The sequence below is a fragment of the Vigna unguiculata genome, chromosome 5, assembly GCF_004118075.2.
Source record: "Vigna unguiculata cultivar IT97K-499-35 chromosome 5, ASM411807v1, whole genome shotgun sequence".
Taxonomy (NCBI): Eukaryota; Viridiplantae; Streptophyta; class Magnoliopsida; order Fabales; family Fabaceae; genus Vigna; species Vigna unguiculata.
The window spans coordinates 12,348,218-12,367,088 of NC_040283.1; the positions used below are offsets into that span (position 1 = coordinate 12,348,218).

The 18,871-nt window shown below is 28.0% G+C and overlaps 1 protein-coding gene across 1 annotated transcript; it reads left to right on the forward strand.

Moving 5' to 3' along the window:
• The first annotated feature begins 10,146 nt into the window (after window positions 1-10,146).
• LOC114185238 (L-type lectin-domain containing receptor kinase S.4-like) lies at window positions 10,147-12,892 on the forward strand. The gene has a single exon (XM_028072852.1). The coding sequence runs from the start codon at window positions 10,598-10,600 to the stop codon at window positions 12,614-12,616; it is 2,019 nt and encodes a 672-aa protein (XP_027928653.1). The 5' UTR covers window positions 10,147-10,597; the 3' UTR covers window positions 12,617-12,892.
• Window positions 12,893-18,871: the final 5,979 nt, after the last annotated feature.

The window sequence follows — 18,871 nt, forward strand, 5'->3', positions numbered from 1 at the left end:
TAATTGGGAGGGTACCTAACAATTTTATAACAAGTTTCTTTAGTATGACTCAAGATATCACAATGTGTGCACTTAGGACGAGGTTTCTTGGTAAATTTTTGTTTATCAATTGGGGGTTTTTTAGAAGAATTAACAGAGAAAGCTAAACTTTCAGAATTATTCGATGATTGGGTATCAATAATTTATCGTTGAGATTCTTCTTGCAAAATTAAGGAGAAAACGTTACCGATGGATGGCAGAGGATCAGAGAGCAGGATTTGACCACAAATTTGGGAGAAGGAATCATGCAAAACCATCAAGAAGGTCATGACATATTCTGAGGCGGCGTGTTGTTGAAGTTGATGCATCCCACCGCAAGAACAGTTGAAGGTGGGTTTATATCCAGAAAGCTCTTCCCAAATTGATTTGAGTTTTGTATAATAGGTACTCACACTATCAAAACCCTGTTGTAGGGATAGAAGTTGATGCCAGAGTTGATAGATGCGCGGACCATTTTTGCAGGAGAACCTAGTTCAGAGATCCTCTCAGATCTCATAAGCGGTGGAGGCGAAGAGGATGTTTGTCACAATCTCTTTCGAAACTGAGTTGTATAACCAGGAGATAACAATGTTGTTCGCCCTTGACCAAGCAGCGAAAGAAGGATCGTCGTCTGAAGGTGCGACTAGGGTTCTGTCGATGAGCGGTAATTTATTTTTGACAGATAAAGCGACCCGCATCGCACAACTCTATGTTACGTAGTTGGTGTGATCTAAAGGTTACGAAGTGAGAAGAAGGCTGGGGCCATCGGAATGATGTAAGAAAAGAGGATGGGTGGGATCTTGATGGGGATGGTGGAAGAATGGTTAGATGCGGCAGAGGAAGCCATGAAAACTAGCAAGAAAAAGAAAGGAAGATAAAGAATGAAAAGAGGGAACCCGAAGGAAAAAAGAGAGTTAATTCTCTACTGATACCATATTACAAAAACAAGAAAAAAGTGTATTGAGATTGATGATACAAAAAGTTTACAAACAGAGGATATAAAGACTACAAAGAAAGACTAACTAAAACAAACAAACTAAACCTAACTAGACTTAACAGAAAGTAACCAGGATTAAACTAATACCTTTCTCATAACATCCACTTAAGATTCTAGTAAGAATATTTAAATTGACAATTATATTTATACATTTAAAATTATTTATAGAAGTATTAGTTAAATATAAAATTCTAGACATATTTTCATCTGACCTTAATATATTGATCTAAAATTTAAAAATACATCTAATTTATTTATGATATTTTACTTTTTTTATTATCATTAAAATGATTAACCAAATTTATGTAAAAAATTAACAGCTTTAAATAATTCCACCGCCATGAAGATATGATCTAAGAATAAAGAATTTCAGCCTGGTAAAAAAAATTCAAGAGAAGTAAAATAAGTATGAAGTGTATAAAAATATATATTACGTGAAAAAATTAATAAAGAAATAAAGATAGACAAATCCCCTTGGTTTGAAAGAAAAATGTAGAGTAAAATTTAAAAGAAATAATTTAAAGATATTTTCTTCGTTATGTAACTAAGAAAAATAGAAGAAATTAAAAAAATTCAATAAAACAAAACAAACTATCAGAACAGGATAGTTTATACCCCGAGAGAGAGTGACTGGGATTAAACATAATATTAAGCATAAGGTAGCACACCAATATAGAATATTCATCCACAATTAACATAATGTGTTATCTAATTTTATTGTTTATTTTTATTAAGGAATTAATATATTATTTTAGATTGATTTTGTATTGAATTGAAATCACAATCACAATCACCGTTGAATCCAATTTATTTCCATTAAGTGATGGTGATGCGTATGTCGGTTATTGTTTGATTATTTGAGTGATATTTTGATTGGTAAGTTGATAGAATAGTGTAGTGAAAGGAGTAATGTTCTCCGTTATGGACCCATCCCGTTCCGTTCCGTCGCTGGTTATTGACTAACATGTACATGAATTCCATTATATACACTCATTCTAATTGTAGCTTATCTTCTTCGTTTCAGAATCTTCTTCTACACAACTAGTGTTCTACTCTTTAGTCTAATAATAGACAAACATAGTTTGACAAAACCACGCGTTGACTCTTTATCACCACAAAAATTGTTAGTCACAGAGGGACAATCAAATCTCTCGTATAGGACTAGAGATGGCAAATAAACTCGTACCCGTGGGTATCACCCGAACCCGTTCCCATTTTGACGGGGAATCCCCGCTTTGACTGGGTATGGGTATGGGTAATACCCGAAATTTTCAACTGGGGATGGGAATGGGGATGGGGATATATATATACCCGCCCAAATACCCGTCCCCGCTTAAATTACTAAACTATTTATAATTTATTAAATAATCTAAAAAATATATATAAATAAATAATATATTTACACATAAAATATAATATAATATAATATAATATAATATAATATAGTATATATACATATAAATAAAATATACTTTTATATATATATATATATATATATATATATATATTTACACATATACATATAATATAATATAATATAATATAATATAATCTATAACTATATATAAAGGGGATTCCCTCTTTTGTGTCCACATTTCATAATTCCAATTTTACCCTTTACAATTTAATTATTTATTAAATTTTTAAAAATTAACGGTTAATTTTACAAGTTTTTATAAAACTATTTATTTATCTCCTTTTTCTTTTTCCTCATACTATTCATCAACAATTATTTTTTTCATATTTTTCCATACATTTCACTTTAATTTTTATAAATATACTTTTATTTTGTTCATTAACTTAATAACATTACAATATCATCAATTATAAATATAATTCGAAAAATGCGTACACGCAGGCGCGATAGCGCCTGTGTTTACACTAGTATACATATAATATATATACATAATAATATAATATAATATATATAATATATACGTATAAAACAAATTAATCATTTAACTAGTGAGATCTTTTATAAACAAATTTATAACATTACAAATTTATAAAAATTTAAAAAAAAAATATATATATATATATATATATATAAGCATAAAATATCTACGCATATACATATAATATATATTATTATATTTATATTATTATATAATATAATATAATATATACTTAAAATAAATATATATCTATAAATATATATATATATATATATATATATATATATATATATATATATAAACATAAGATATCCACACATATAATATATATATACATAGTAATAATAATATAATATATAATATAATATAATATATATAAATAATTATATATATATATATATATATATATATATATATATATATATATATATATATAAACATAAGATATCCACACATATAATATATATATACATAGTAATATAATATATAATATAATATAATATAATATAATATATATATATATATATATATATATATATATATATATATATATATATATATATATATATATATATATATATATATATAACATATTTCTCATTCTCTTTGTTTTTTGTTATACACTTTGTTTACTCTCTCAATTGTCTGGTTTGTTTTTCAAGATTTAATTTTGAAGGTAATTTTTCTTCTTCTTATTACATAATTTTTACTCTCTGTACATGGTTATGTTCAAATAGGTGTTCCTCAATTTCATTCTATGAAATAATTTTTAGGTTACACATTTGATTATCTTTATTTATTTATTTATTTTCATGAAAATGTTTGACTCTTATTTTGTAGCTCTTCTTTTTGTTACTTTGGTTATACACTTTTTTACTCTCTTTTAATTGTTTGGCTTGTTCTTTAAGGTTTAAGCAGATCTTCAAGGTACTTTTCCTATTATCATAATCTTAATTATACATTTTTTTTCCGTTATGTTATGTTCAAATGGATATTCTCAAATTTGGGTCACACATTTAATTATCTTTACTCCTTTATGATAATTTTATTTATTATTTATTTTTTGTTTCATGATAATGTTTAATTCTCAATTTTAAGTGCTCAATTGCATAAATCCTTAATTTAATTCAAAATCAAAAGATGAAGAATCTATGTTTAAATTTGAATTATTATTAATTTAATTTTGTTATTTGTGCTATTTCGTTTAAGTGGTATAATATAAATTTTTAATAGTATAAAAAATATTTGAAATATTTTTAAACTTGATTATTGGTTTTCCTTTTATATTTTGTTAAAAAAGAAATTAACCTTTTTACTTTGTTTGATTTTTTTTTGTTACGTATGTTAGTTTCTAGAGAAAATGAGCACAGGAGATCAAGATTTGCAGGTACCAAGTCCACCACAGTGTTCACAACAACCAACTCCCTTTCAAAGTTCCAATAATGACAGTCAATCTCCATTTAATTATTTGAATTTTATTTAGTTGTTATTTGATACTTTAATTTGAGATTTATACTATTATAATATTTTTCTTAATATTTGACATCATGAAAATCAAAAAGAGTATGTTATTTTAATATTGAATATTTTGATAGTATCATGATTCCGTTGGTGTGATTTTTAAATTTTTTTTATAAAAAATATTTAATTGATATATGGAACAATAAAAAAATGGGTATGGGTATGGGTATAAGAAAATACCCGTTACCCGGTGGGGATGGGGATGGGTCAAAAGTTGTATACCCGTTGGGTTTGGGGATGGGGATGGGGATGAATTTTTATTATGGGGATGGGGATGGGATCATGATACCCGTACCCGCCCCGTCCCGTTGCCATCCCTAATAGGGACCATTGCTTCCTCATGGATTTTTTTTATTTATTATTTTTTAGTGATTTTTTTACAATTATTTAATAAATTCAAAGAATTAAGAGTAAATATATTTAGAGCAAACATAAGTTTATTTTACATTGAATTGTAATCGAATGAAAATACTCACTTAGTTATCTTCTAATGCTAGGATTTCTTCATAGTAGGGGTAAAAAATGGTTTTGAAAGGGAAAAGAATAATTAGGACAGGGAAGATTGAGAAAAAAGATATAAAAGAATCATAATAACAAAGAAAAATAAAATTACCTTTAAACTTTATTCCTAATTAAGTAATATAATCAAGTAGTATAAAACTTTTGACGTTATTTTTCTTTTTATTTTTTTAAATCTTAGAATAGATTGAAACAAAGAGAGAGACATAGATGACTGACGCTATATGTTATTTCAAAATTTCCTTACCTACCACTCTCCACTACCATTCATTAAACATTTTTAGTATATAGTATCTATTTATCCCTTCACACCTCACCAATATTCCCTAAACACTCATTTGGAATTGTTCACCTTATAAAAAATGTAAACAATGCATATTTCAATAATTCTTCTCAAGATAAATATTGACTGATATATATATATATATATATATATATATATATATATATATATATATAAACTTCAATTACTTCAATTGAAATATCATTATTTTTTTAATTTGAATATCATTCGTAGTAAATGTAAACAAAGATAATTTAGAAATAATAATTTTTCTATTATATAAAAATAATAATGTGAAAATAATAAATTTTCATCTCATCTTTATCTTGATAAAATTTGACTTCGGGAAACTCTATTTGGAACATTATTGGGAATAAGAACCTTTTTATCATTAAGAGAAGCAAATAATCTGTTTGGAAGATTATTACTTTTTCTCACATTTATAAAAACCATTTCTCACATTTGAATGATCATCATGATTATAAAATAGTCGGGACATTCGAGTAGCTTTAGTTATATCAGTTAATAAACTACTTTTATGTATGTCATTTTAAATATTAAGTTTATAATTTTCATTAGTTTATAACTTAGTCATTGAAGAATGAATATATACCCCATTCAGGTCCCTATTATTTCAAATATTAATGAAAGTAATATTTAAAAAAATTAAAAAATCATAGTAAAAATATAAAAAAATAATATTATAAATATTCAATGTAAAAATAAACATGTAATTTTTTTAATATAAATATCAAAAAAGAAATTATAATTATATAAATATTAAATAAGAGTGTCAAATAATAATTAAATAAAGATAAATTTTTTTTATCAAAAATAATAAAATCATCAAAAAAATATTTTAGAAATAAGTTACAAATAAAAAAGTTAAATTGATGTTAAATTGTTAGATTACTTAATAAACTAAAGATATTTTTAGTAATTTAAAACAAGGGTGAAACAATGATGAATATTCATATAAGTAAGAGGATAAAAATAAGAAGGATATGTACATATTATCCTTGTCTCTATACGGAATTTAAAAAATTCAATTCAATATTAATTATTGTAACAATATATTATAATATCATATTTCATTCACCATCATCCTTTCTAATTTGTTTTCAATTATTTTGAAAACTATTATAATGAGTTTATCAAGTAATTAAGATAATTTAGGATGGTATAGTATCAAACAATGGGCTTGAGTGGATCGATTTGCCATACACAATTTTGTTATTTTGACACCTTATTACTCAAAATCACGTGTTTCAATTAAATAATATTTCAAATTATTTTTAATACATTGTAAAATAAAAAGAAGGCTAAATTTGGTTAATATCTCTAACAGGTTTGTGAAATGATTTAATAAAGCTGTTGTTCTATAATTTGTTGACTTAGTGAGTAGTCTCAACTACTACTTAAGCGATTGAATGCAAGTTAGCTAAATCGAGATAAAATATATTTTTTTTCTCATCCTTTAATTCTTCATTTACCTGCTCATATAACTGTTTATTATATTTGTATGTTCACAACTTTGCAAAACATTTTTAAAAGAACTCAATTGACCCGTCTTTCAAGTAACAGACACCTGGTTACAAAATCAGCAACCAATGTTTAAAGCTAAAGACGAAAACATAAAAAAAAAAATGCAATATAACAATATTTAATGCAATAAAACATTGTTATTCTTTTTAATTTAACATAATGATCATTTGTCCCAAGTTTTACGTTACATTAAAAGAATTACTTGAATAAACTCACGTTACATTAAAAGAAATTACATATGAATAATGAAATAATCTTTTGTGACCTAAATTTTTCATCACCAACCATTTTAAACTTACGCCCGGGGTATATCTAGTAGTTAGTTACATAAATTACTATGTTCGGAGAAAAAAAAATTAACATTTGTACGAGAGGAAAATAAAAACAAAAAAAAACTAAATTTTTTAAAGATAAATTAACTTAGAGATAAATTAAAGACAGATATTGGACAAATTAATAAAAAAAATAGTTTTATATATAAATTTGCTCAAAACACATGATTCGAGTGTTTTTCACAAAAGATAGTTTTAAAGAACTCCTGCTAAATATATTAATACAAAACCATTCTTCCATCCCTAAAAGATAAGTAAGAGCATTAGCTGTTTATGAAATAAAATAATCTAGAGGCATAGAACCCAAAGTTTTGTACCGTAATTCCAAGAAACTACATTGTACATTGTTTAATGCATAGTTGGCAAATAGGTTTAGAATACTATGTTCGAATGTTGAGTCTTCTTTCAAAGCTTAGACTCGACAGAGAAAGAGATGTTGAAGAGTTACGGAAAGTTTTTGTGCGTAATTTATGATTGATATATTCCCTTTCCCACCATCTCCACCACTAACCCCCTAATATAAAGAACCCTTTTCAAAACGTGACTCCCTTATTCTATTATATTCACCCTTTAGCAGTTATCACCCTTCCAATCCAAATTCAAGATTGACCACTATTTTCTAGTTTCAATTTGGTGTACCCAACGTTCTTTACCCTTTCCATCACAATACTTCAAACTAGGTCATAACTCCTTTTCTTAATCTTCTTTTAGATTAACATCATAAGATTTAACATATATATCTGTTTATGTAGTGAGCCAATTTAAAAGTTATCTACTTTTATGTTGGCGGATTTGGGTTCAGATTTTCAGTTCAATCTTAAACTAGATTTAGCTTAATCCTACATGTTAAAAGCAATTTAGATTGAGTTAATATTTTCAATCGCCTCAAGCCAAATATCTACAGAATAAAAACAGATTAAATTAGATTAACTCTTTTTATCCTCTATTTTTATATTATTATTTTTTTGTCAAAACTGCTAAAACATTTTATACATAAGATAATTTTGCTTAAAATCTATGAAACTATGGATTAAACAGAAACAAATCATATTCATTTCACATGTGGGCGTATAACCATGAAACACCTGTTTCTTCTCCATTAAATTAATAATTGACTTACAATGATAGCCCAACAGACCATAATGCTTCATAAATTCGTAATATTCGTAGATATTTGACTTTCTATCTTAATATATAACTGTACTAAAATAAAACTTACAACTATAATAAACTTGTAATTTCTCATCAATTTATGACCATGCAACTACATAATTATATATAAAAAATACACACTTATAAATTTTGCCCAGAAAAAAAAAAACTAAAGTGAAAAATAAAATGACAGCAAATAAAATCTAATTAAAATAGTGAGGTTTCTGGTAAACAAACAATAGAATCTTTCTTTTCTCATTTTTTTCATCTCAATATCTAGAGCATGCAGTAATACTATTGTCACCATGAAAGATGAGATGAGAGTAAAATAGAGTAAATGGAAAATAAATGAAGGCTTAAATAGTCATTTGGTTCTAGTTTTAGTCGACTTTTTTCACTTTGGTCTTACTTTTAAAATTGTTTTCAGTTTGGTCCTACTTTTTGTTATATTTTTTCAATAAAGTTATTTTTGCTAACACCGTTAAAATAATTAACGGATGTGAACAGTAATCGCCACGTGTCATTTTGTGATTTTTGTGATTTTTTATAATTTTTTTATAACTTTTTATAATTTTTTATAATTTTCTTTATAATTTTTTTTTATTTTTTAATTTTAAAAAAAATGTACACGTGTCAAACCCATATCATGCCACGTGTCATTTTTGTGATTTTTTATTTTTTTTAAAATTTTTTTAATTTTTTTTAAATTTAATTTTTTTAATTTAAAAAAAATCCACATGTCAAGCTAAGATCATGCCACGTGTCAGAGTTAGTTTTTTATATTCAATTCGGTCCTAATATTCGTTAATTGTTTTCAATTTGGTTCTAATATTTTTTTAAATTTAACATTTTTGTTCCTCTCCAAATTGAGACAAAATTTAATTTGTATATATTAAAATGCATATTTTTATTAAATATTTTTAATTTAGAATTAGCGATAGTTTAAAATTAAAACGAAAAAAAGCAATAACACCATTAATTTAAAATTTTAAGAGGTTAAAAATATTTAATTTTAAACCAACTCTAATTTTAAATTAAAAATATTTAATAAAAATATGTAGTTTAATAAGAATATTCATATAAATGCAATTAAGCCACATTTATATACAAATTATATTTTGTCTTTGGAGAGGAACAAAAATACTAAACTAAAAAAAAAAACTAGGACCAAATTGAAAACAAATAACGACCAAGTTGAATATAAAAAATATGATTCTGACACGTGGCTTGATATTAGCTTGACATGTGAATTTTTTTTAATTAAAAAAATCAAATTAAAAAATAAAAAAATAAAAAAAAAATCAATAATGCCACGTGGCATAATATGAACTTGACACGTGTACATTTTTAAAAAAATTAAAAAATTTAAAAAAATTTAAAAAAATTTAAAAAAATTTAAAAAAACATTAAAAAAATTAAAAAAAATCACAAAATGACACGTGACAGTTATTGTTCACATCCTTTAACGATTTAGACGGAATTAACAAAAAAAAGTTGATTAAAAAAATATAACAAAAAATAGAACCAAATTGAAAACAATTTCAAAAATAAGACCAAAATAAAAAAAAATAGACCAAAACTAAGACATGAATATTTAAGCCATAAATGAATTATCCGGTCATCATTCTTCTAGGGAATCTTTGGGTCCTTACCATTTGAAAATGACAGTACAAAATCCAGAAGTTAAAATTATACGAAGCAGCCAAAGACGGTGGTGCCCAATTTCCCCACTCCTGTATTTTTGCCAAGTCTTCCTTCCAGACTTTCTACTAAATCGGCTTGATTGAGAATCCCAATTTTTAATTTTTTAGTACAAAATTAATTTATTTTTTCTATCAGATTTTCACTTTTTTCCCATATATCTCTAGCCACAAAAATTGAGTGTTGGTGGGTTGGTTCATAAATCTTTCCCAATTGCAAAGCCAAGTCACTCTCAAGTTTCAACTTTGTTTTTGGGCTAGGGGTGTAAAAGAGGGATGGGTGTTCCCTGTCTTGGCTCATGATGCCTTTCATGTGCAGTTTTTGTACATTTATTGCAAGGGGAGACTTTTGAAGAACTCTTGCAATCACCCAACCCCTAAAGCTTCCACTTTTACCTTCTCCTTTATAACTGGTTCATGTGACTCATCATTCATAGTGTCCTTCTCTCATTCCATTCCCTCTTGACTCTTTTGCCACCCTATTTCCTCCTCCAAGATCTATTTCACTAACTTTTCTATTCAATAAACAACCTATTATGCTTGTTCTTATCTCAGTTTTCACTATACTTCCACCAACTTTGTCATCTCACACTACCTTCTTGTCTCTCTGATTTTTGTCTAGTATCTTGCTCATCATGGCCACCCTTTTGAAATTGTTGTCTCTTTTGGTGTTTCTTATGATCCCAGTTTCATCCCAGGTTGAGCAGCTTCTCTATGCTGGATTCAAGGATGTGGGTGCTGGTAACCTGACATTGGATGGGGTGGCTGAGATACAGAAAAATGGAATACTCAAGTTGACAAATGAAACCAGCAGGTTAATGGGTCACGCCTTTTACCCGTCTCCTTTTCAGATGAAGAACTCCACCACTGGTAAAGTTGTTTCCTTTTCCTCCTCCTTTGCTCTGGCTATTGTCCCCGAGTACCCCAAGCTTGGTGGCCATGGCATGGCTTTCACAATAGCAACTTCCAAGGATCTCAAGGCTCTACCTAGCCAGTACCTTGGGTTTCTCAATTCCAGTGATAATGGTAACTTCTCCAACCACATCTTTGCGGTTGAGTTTGACACAGTGCAGGACTTTGAGTTTGGGGATATTAATGACAACCATGTCGGAATAGACATCAATAGCATGCAGTCCAATAAATCTGCTAATGTTAGTGAGGTGGGTCTCAATCTCAAAGGTGGGAAACCGATTCTAGCTTGGGTTGATTATGATTCTGAATTAAGTGTTATCAGTGTTGCACTTTCCCCAAATTCATCCAAACCCAACACTCCAATCTTGTCCTTTAATGTGGATCTCGCACCCGTTTTTCATGACACTATGTATGTTGGGTTCTCTGCATCAACGGGTTTGCTTGCTAGCTCCCATTACATCTTGGGTTGGAGCTTCAAAATCAATGGACCAGCACCACCCCTTGATCTCTCTTCTCTCCCGATGCTTCCACAGCCAAAGAAAAAGCAAACATCTTTGATAACTGGGGTTTCCGTCTCAGTTGCTGTTATTCTGTTACTAGCCATCGCCATTGGCATTTACTTTTACAGAAAAATCAAGAACGCCGATGTGATTGAAGCATGGGAGCTTGAAATCGGGCCACATAGGTACTCCTACCAAGAGCTCAAGAAGGCCACAAGAGGCTTCAAGGATAAAGAACTCCTTGGGCAGGGTGGTTTTGGCAGAGTCTACAAGGGAACATTGCCAAACTCCAAGATCCAAGTAGCCGTGAAGCGAGTTTCTCACGAATCTAAGCAGGGCCTGAGGGAATTCGTGTCGGAAATAGCCAGCATAGGCCGGCTTCGCCACCGGAATTTGGTTCAATTACTGGGATGGTGCCGCCGCCGTGGCGACCTTCTGCTTGTGTATGATTTCATGGCCAACGGGAGCTTGGACAAGTACTTGTTTGATGAGCCAAAGATGGTCCTAAGTTGGGAACACAGGTTCAAGATCATAAAGAATGTTGCTTCAGCTCTTCTGTATCTACACGAGGGGTATGAGCAGGTGGTGATACACAGAGATGTGAAGGCCAGCAATGTTCTGCTAGATTTTGAGCTTAATGGAAGACTGGGTGATTTTGGGTTGGCAAGATTGTATGAACATGGTGCTAACCCAAGCACCACAAGAGTGGTGGGTACATTAGGGTATCTGGCTCCTGAGTTGCCTAGAACAGGAAAAGCTACTACAAGCTCTGATGTTTTTGCATTTGGGGCACTTCTGCTTGAGGTGGCTTGTGGGCGCAGGCCAATTGAGCCTAAGGCATTGCCAGAAGAGTTGGTTTTGGTGGATTGGGTGTGGGAGAAGTACAAACAAGGGAGAATTCTTGATGTGGTGGACCCAAAACTCAATGGGAATTTTGATGAGAAAGAGGTGTTGGTGGTGTTGAAATTGGGGTTGTTGTGTTCAAATGATGTGCCTGCTGCTAGGCCTAGCATGAGGCAAGTGGTGAGGCATTTAGATGGGGAAGTTGAAGTGCCAGAGGACTTGAAAAAACCAGGAGATATAAGTCAGCAAGAGGGGTTTGATGAGTTCTTGCACTCACTTGCATCTTCTTCCTTTGACAAGATGAGTTCTGGCTCCAATTTTGGAAACAAAGACATGGATAGTTTTATCTCTTTTTCTAATTCACCTCATTCCCTTCTCCACAGAGGAGAAACAAGGTGATTCTGCTGCATTATTCTGAGCAGGGATATACTTTCTTTACTAATCTTTTCTCACTTGAGAAATTTCGTGTGTTTTTAGTTGCCATTATCAAAGTCTCATTATAGAAAGATTTTGGATATGATGAAATGAAATGGTAAAATCTGTTACTCATTGTTCTTATGATGTCCCTTGTTGGTACTTCATATTGTTGTGACAGTATCTGCCTCCTTCATTTCTTAACGTAGTTGTGCAAATCGTATACCAATTAGATTAGCATTTATTTTTCTTGCTTCTTCATTTTTTGTGGCCTAGTTGAATGGGAAAATGTCTTAAGGTTTTTGTTTTTCAATTGAAGTTGCTAACACCGCACGCCATTTCTTTTGGTTGGTGAGAAATGTCTTTGCCTAAAATGGTTTTCTCTTTTTGGAGTGTTTTAGGAGATCACGGTTACTGGGAAGGTGATTTGATCTTTTGTGTTTACTCGGTTGGTGTATTCCTTTTACTGTGTTCGTTTCCTCTCTCAACCGAGAAAAGTTTAAAATGGCAAATAGTTTGAGAAAAAGAAAGTTTCTAAAAATAACAAAAAACGAAGATATAGAGACAATAATGGTTAAGAAAAAAAATGAGAAATCCTTAAACCCAACTTCAAAAAAAAAGAAAAAGAAAGAGAGAGATAAAAACATTTGATTTTTATAGTGTTGTGTAAAGAAATTTATTTGGTGTAGCTCGGACAAAGACAAGCCCTTTTAGCAATTTTAACTTATCACGTCTTCTTCACCATCCTTTCAAACTAATGTATAAATTATCTTTCTCTCAATTTATAATCTCCATCTTGATGTATAATTTATATCTCAATTTTTTTAACCACTTAAGAAACATATAAAAAAAATACTTAATTTGATCTTTATATCTGTATCTTAGCTTGAAGTTGATGAAAAAAAATACTTAATCTTATCTTTTTTTTCTTACGGAAATTTACCATCTGTGACACGTACCCATATCTATAGTACAAAAGCTCCAATTTATAGATCTCTACTATGCCATCCTTTATTGCAAGCGATAAATGCGTAGGAAACTGTGATTATTTTTTGTTAAGGTAGGTAGGTGCTCGATGCAGAATATATTAACAAAAAGTGAATTGTAATTTCAGGATTCATTTACATAAAAGTTGGAATATAAATAAACAGAAGTAGAGTAAAATATCTAGGAACAAAAGATAAATCTTTTCAAATGATTGGCAAGAGAAAAAGGAACAAAGAAAAGAGAAACATGTAGAAGAAGCAGAGTATAATTATATAAACTTTTAAAAAAATTACTTCTACTTCTTCTTCACTTTAAAAATGTATATATTTACTTTACCTTCCAATGAGAAAGATTTTGATAAAAAAATTAAAATTAAATTTTAAGTACTTTTAGTTAAATTTTATTAAAAAATTAATTTTATCAAATATTTAAAATATTTTTATTTTTATTTAAGTATTACGTTATTTGATTTTCGTACTTATGATGACTTGACTGTGACAGATAAAGTAAGTTATTTAAATTTAATTAAACATAAAATTAATTTCTGAATATAGAAAATAGAGAATATTTATAAATATATACTTATGATTTTTTTTATTTATTATATTTCTACCTCATTTTTTCCTATCTTTTTTCATTGGCATATATATATAACTGCCTCCAAAGTCATTAAACCATTCCTATAATAATCAAACTCCTACAAAAATAATTGAGGTGGAGCAGCAACAAAAAGTCTTCCTCATGTTTCCATTATTCCTAGGTCATTATTGTTTCAAGGAAAAACACTAATAATATTTCTGTTAAAAAGAGTTTTTACCAAAAAAGTATCTTTCAATTCAGTTTAAGAAACTTTGTTTACTTAAATTCAATAAAATTAATTATATAATTTTTAAATATCAAAAAGTATATATTTATGAAATTCATATTAAAATACTATTTTTATTGATATAAATGTTGTATTTGAACAGACAGGAATAGAGGTTTTATTTTTGTCAAACTCTTGGTAGATTTCCTGTAATTCAAATTAATCAAGCCAGAGATGAATTCATTATCAATGTAATTAAATTCTGGTAATGTCAGATCAACCACCACTTCTGCCACAATTCTTCCAAAGGAATTTCAGAAGGGAAGAAAGTTGACAAATATCTTAAAACATTAACTAACTTAATATTATAAATTTAAATAAGGAATTAAGAGTTTATTATATAAATTTTAAATTTTAATTGTCCAAACATTATATAAATAAAAATATAGAGCTGGCATATCTTTAATTTAAATATTTGATTTTGAAAATTATATAAGTAATAAACACTATATTTTTTTTTCTTGAAATATGTCATTTCATTATTTATTTGATAATCACTTTTAATATTTGTACTTTCAAATTTGACATAATTCTAAAAATACTCCTGCAAGTTACCTTCTCAAAAGAAATAAGCTATGTTGTCATAATCTGTATGAATCAATTTATTTCTTATTATTTATTACTTATCCATGTGAAATGTTCTTGTTCACTCGTAATTTTGAACATTTTAGAGTGCATATTAGAAATCCATTTGCATAATTATAAATGAGCATTCATGCTTTTTTTGAAATATAAAATAAAGAAATAACATTTTATAAAATGTCCACTTAAACTATCGTTTTCAACCCATAGTCAAACACTCACTCCTTTGGTGAACATTATCCCTTCAACAAAAACATTGAAAAAGAAAAAGTTCTTTGTTATATTATAAAGACTAGTCATTTTTCCACAACTACAGCAATATTGCACTAAAATTTAAAAAATGTGAACCCAAAGAGGGGTTAGTGATCACTTTGATAAGAAGCAGTTAAGGTCTTGGTGAGCATTATTTTGGAATGTAGAATATATAATCATTATCCATATGAACCAACTTGTGACTAAAGTAATGCACGATAAAGAGGATATTTTGCTTAAATAGGAGAAAGACACCAATTCAATTGCTTCTACATGCACTCTCACTTGGAAGATGATGTTTGATTAGAAATTTTACTTTTATTTATGTGTACTCTCTCAGTGGAAAATAGTATTTGATTAGAAATTATATGTTTATTTATAGAAAAACCATTAACTTGTTATACTAAGTTATTTTGATTAGAAAGAATGTATTTCATGCATTTTGGGAAATTTTGTAAAAATTATGTTCCAAAAATTCAACAAACTTATCCAGAAAAAATTTCAAAATAAGTAATCTAGAAATTTGGTAAAAAAAAGTAAAATAGTCATTTAAAATTATGGACATAGAGTTTAAAAGTTATAGAGGTGCGGGAAGAAAAAAGCCTATACATAGTTATGTGACTTGAGGCATGTTGGATTCTCATCATTAGTATGGGCTTCTCCTTCTAGCACCATATCATTTTCTTGCTGCACCAAATCATTTTGTTTCCGCTGCCTATCATTTAATTTAATTCCTGTGTTATCCTTTAGTTTTAATTTAATTTAATTTAAATAATTAATGCCAAATACAAATATTTACGGTTACAGATAATATAATATTTATACTTATTCTATTAATATACGAGTATAATCAATACTTATCTGTATATGTTAATTGTGCATAAATGCATTTTTTATTCATTATGAATTTTATCTTTTGTGATACGAATAATTTTGATCTCCTTAAACATATGTATGTTGACCAGGGATGGCAACGGGCGGGGCGGGGCGGGGACGGGTTTCACTATCCCATACCTATCTCCGTAAAAAAAAGTCATCCCCATCCCCATACCCAAACCCAACTGGTATCAAACTTTTGTCTCATTCTCATCCCCACCGGGTAACGGGTGTAATCTCGTACCCATACTCATACCCATTTTCTTAATACTTTAATATTAATTTTAATTAATTTTTATAAAAAATTATAGTAAAGGAAACATAATATTATTAAATATTCAATATTAGGAGTATGATTGTTTCTTCGATATTAAATACTTTGAAATAAATTATAATTGCTTACATTTTAGATTATAATACCAAATAAAATTTGATGAGAACCAAAACATTTATTAAATTTGCAAACATTAATGAAACCTAGTTGATAAATTTAAAAAATATTTAAATTAAAATATATTTTAAATGTTTGCTTACTTCAATTTTTTAAATTATAATGAATCTATTTTTTATACACTAATCAAAGTTATAATACATCACTTGATCAAAATGACGCAAAGAACAAATAATAAACATAATAATAAAATTTTAACATAGATCTTGTATCTTTTGAACCACAATATATGTTGGATGGTGGTAAAAAAATATTCATGGCAATTACATCAAATTTTTATATTGTAGTAAATAAAAATTATTTATACAACTATAGTGAAAAAATTAAAGTATGATTGTAATGAGTTAGAAAATAAAAAATAATTAGATAAAATTTATCGAAATAGTAAATAGTATTATACATGAAGAAAATAAACAAAATTAAAAAAATTAAAAAATTAACAAATGTGTGTCTTATAAACAATTTGGAGACTATTGGAAGGAATCACACAAAGAAAAACAAATATATAATTAATGGTATGATAAGATGAAAAATATCTTAGAGATCTAAAAAAAGTTTTCAAATATCAACATATATACTCAATGTTTGATAAAAAAATGACGCAAAAAATAAATAATAAACATAATAAAATTTTATCATAGATCTTGTATATTTTAAACTCCAATATATGTTGGATGCTGATAAAAAAATATTCATGGCAATTACATTAAATTTTTATATTATAGTAAATAAAAATTATTTATACAATTATAGTGAAAAAAAAATTAAAGTATGATTGTAATGAGTTAGAAAATAAAAAATAATTAGATAAAATTTATCGAAATAATATTCTACATGATGAACATAAACATAAACAAAAATATTAAAAAATTAACAAATGTGTGTCTTATAAACAATTTGGAGACTATTGGAAGGAATTGCACAAAGAAAAACAAATGTATAATTAAGGGTATGATAAGACGAAAAATATCTTAGAGATCTAAGAAAACTTTTCAAATATCAACATATATACTCAATGGTTGAGAAATAACAAAAATTATTTTAGCGAAATAAAAGAGTTCTTCAAATGAAACAAAAATTAATAATAATAAGTAAATAATTATTTTTATATTACCTAGTAAATGAAATGTTTATCCTATTAAACACTTAAATTGAGAGTATTAAACATTCTCATGTGAAAAGAAAATATACAATAAATAAAAATATTAAAAAATAATAGAAATATTCAAATGTTAGACATAATTTTTTTTAATTGACATACATCATTTTAACATAATTACATAAATGTTATGATAAGATAAAAAATATATTAGAGATGCGAATGAGTTTCATGACAAACCAAATATTTAGAAGAAATAAAAAATAGAAATAATATATATATATATATATATATATATATATATGATTACTTAATTAATTATGAATATTTTAATAATTTAAAGGAAGATGAAGATATGGCAGGGACGGGTATTATGGCGGGGATATATTCATCCCCATCTCCATCCCCAATCGACAAAATCGGGGATTCCTCATACCCATACCCATATCCAGTTAATGCGGGGATTCTCCATCAAAACGGGGACAGGTTCGGATAATACCCACGGAGACGAATTTATTTGCCATCTCTAATGTTGACCATTACCTTCTTCTCCAATATAGAAAACGCAGCTGGCATTGTGGAAGCAGCTGCCACCGTCAAAGCTTGGAGGAGATGCAGTTGGAGCTGAGGGATGAAGATTAAACTGTTAGGGTTAAAGTAAAATATTTAGAGAAGGTCCTTTTTGATATTTCACATGTTTGATAGGGTGCAGGAAAAACAAGATAGATACAGGAAGCAATACCCATAGGTAGGTGTGTTGGTAGACAAGATTTCGTTTAATGACAATTTCTAAAAATTACTTTTTCGGCTCGGTCATGGTTAGCACATGGGTTAGCCCATGAGTTTGGATTTGTTTTGGCATACAAAAGTTGAGAAAGAATAAAAAATTTTAATCAATTAAAACTGGAATATGTTTAGGGACTAAAAAATTGTAAAAAATACAGGATTAAAAATAAAAATTACTAAAAAATTATGAGATTGTTGTATCATATTCGTAATCAATGTGGAAGGTCACATGACATTTCATGTCACCACTTAGCGAAGATTACTAGTGGCAGAAAGTTATAATTTCGGTAAGAAAAACATAACACTCTTTTTAACCCTTCTTCAATAATTATTTTTTTCATA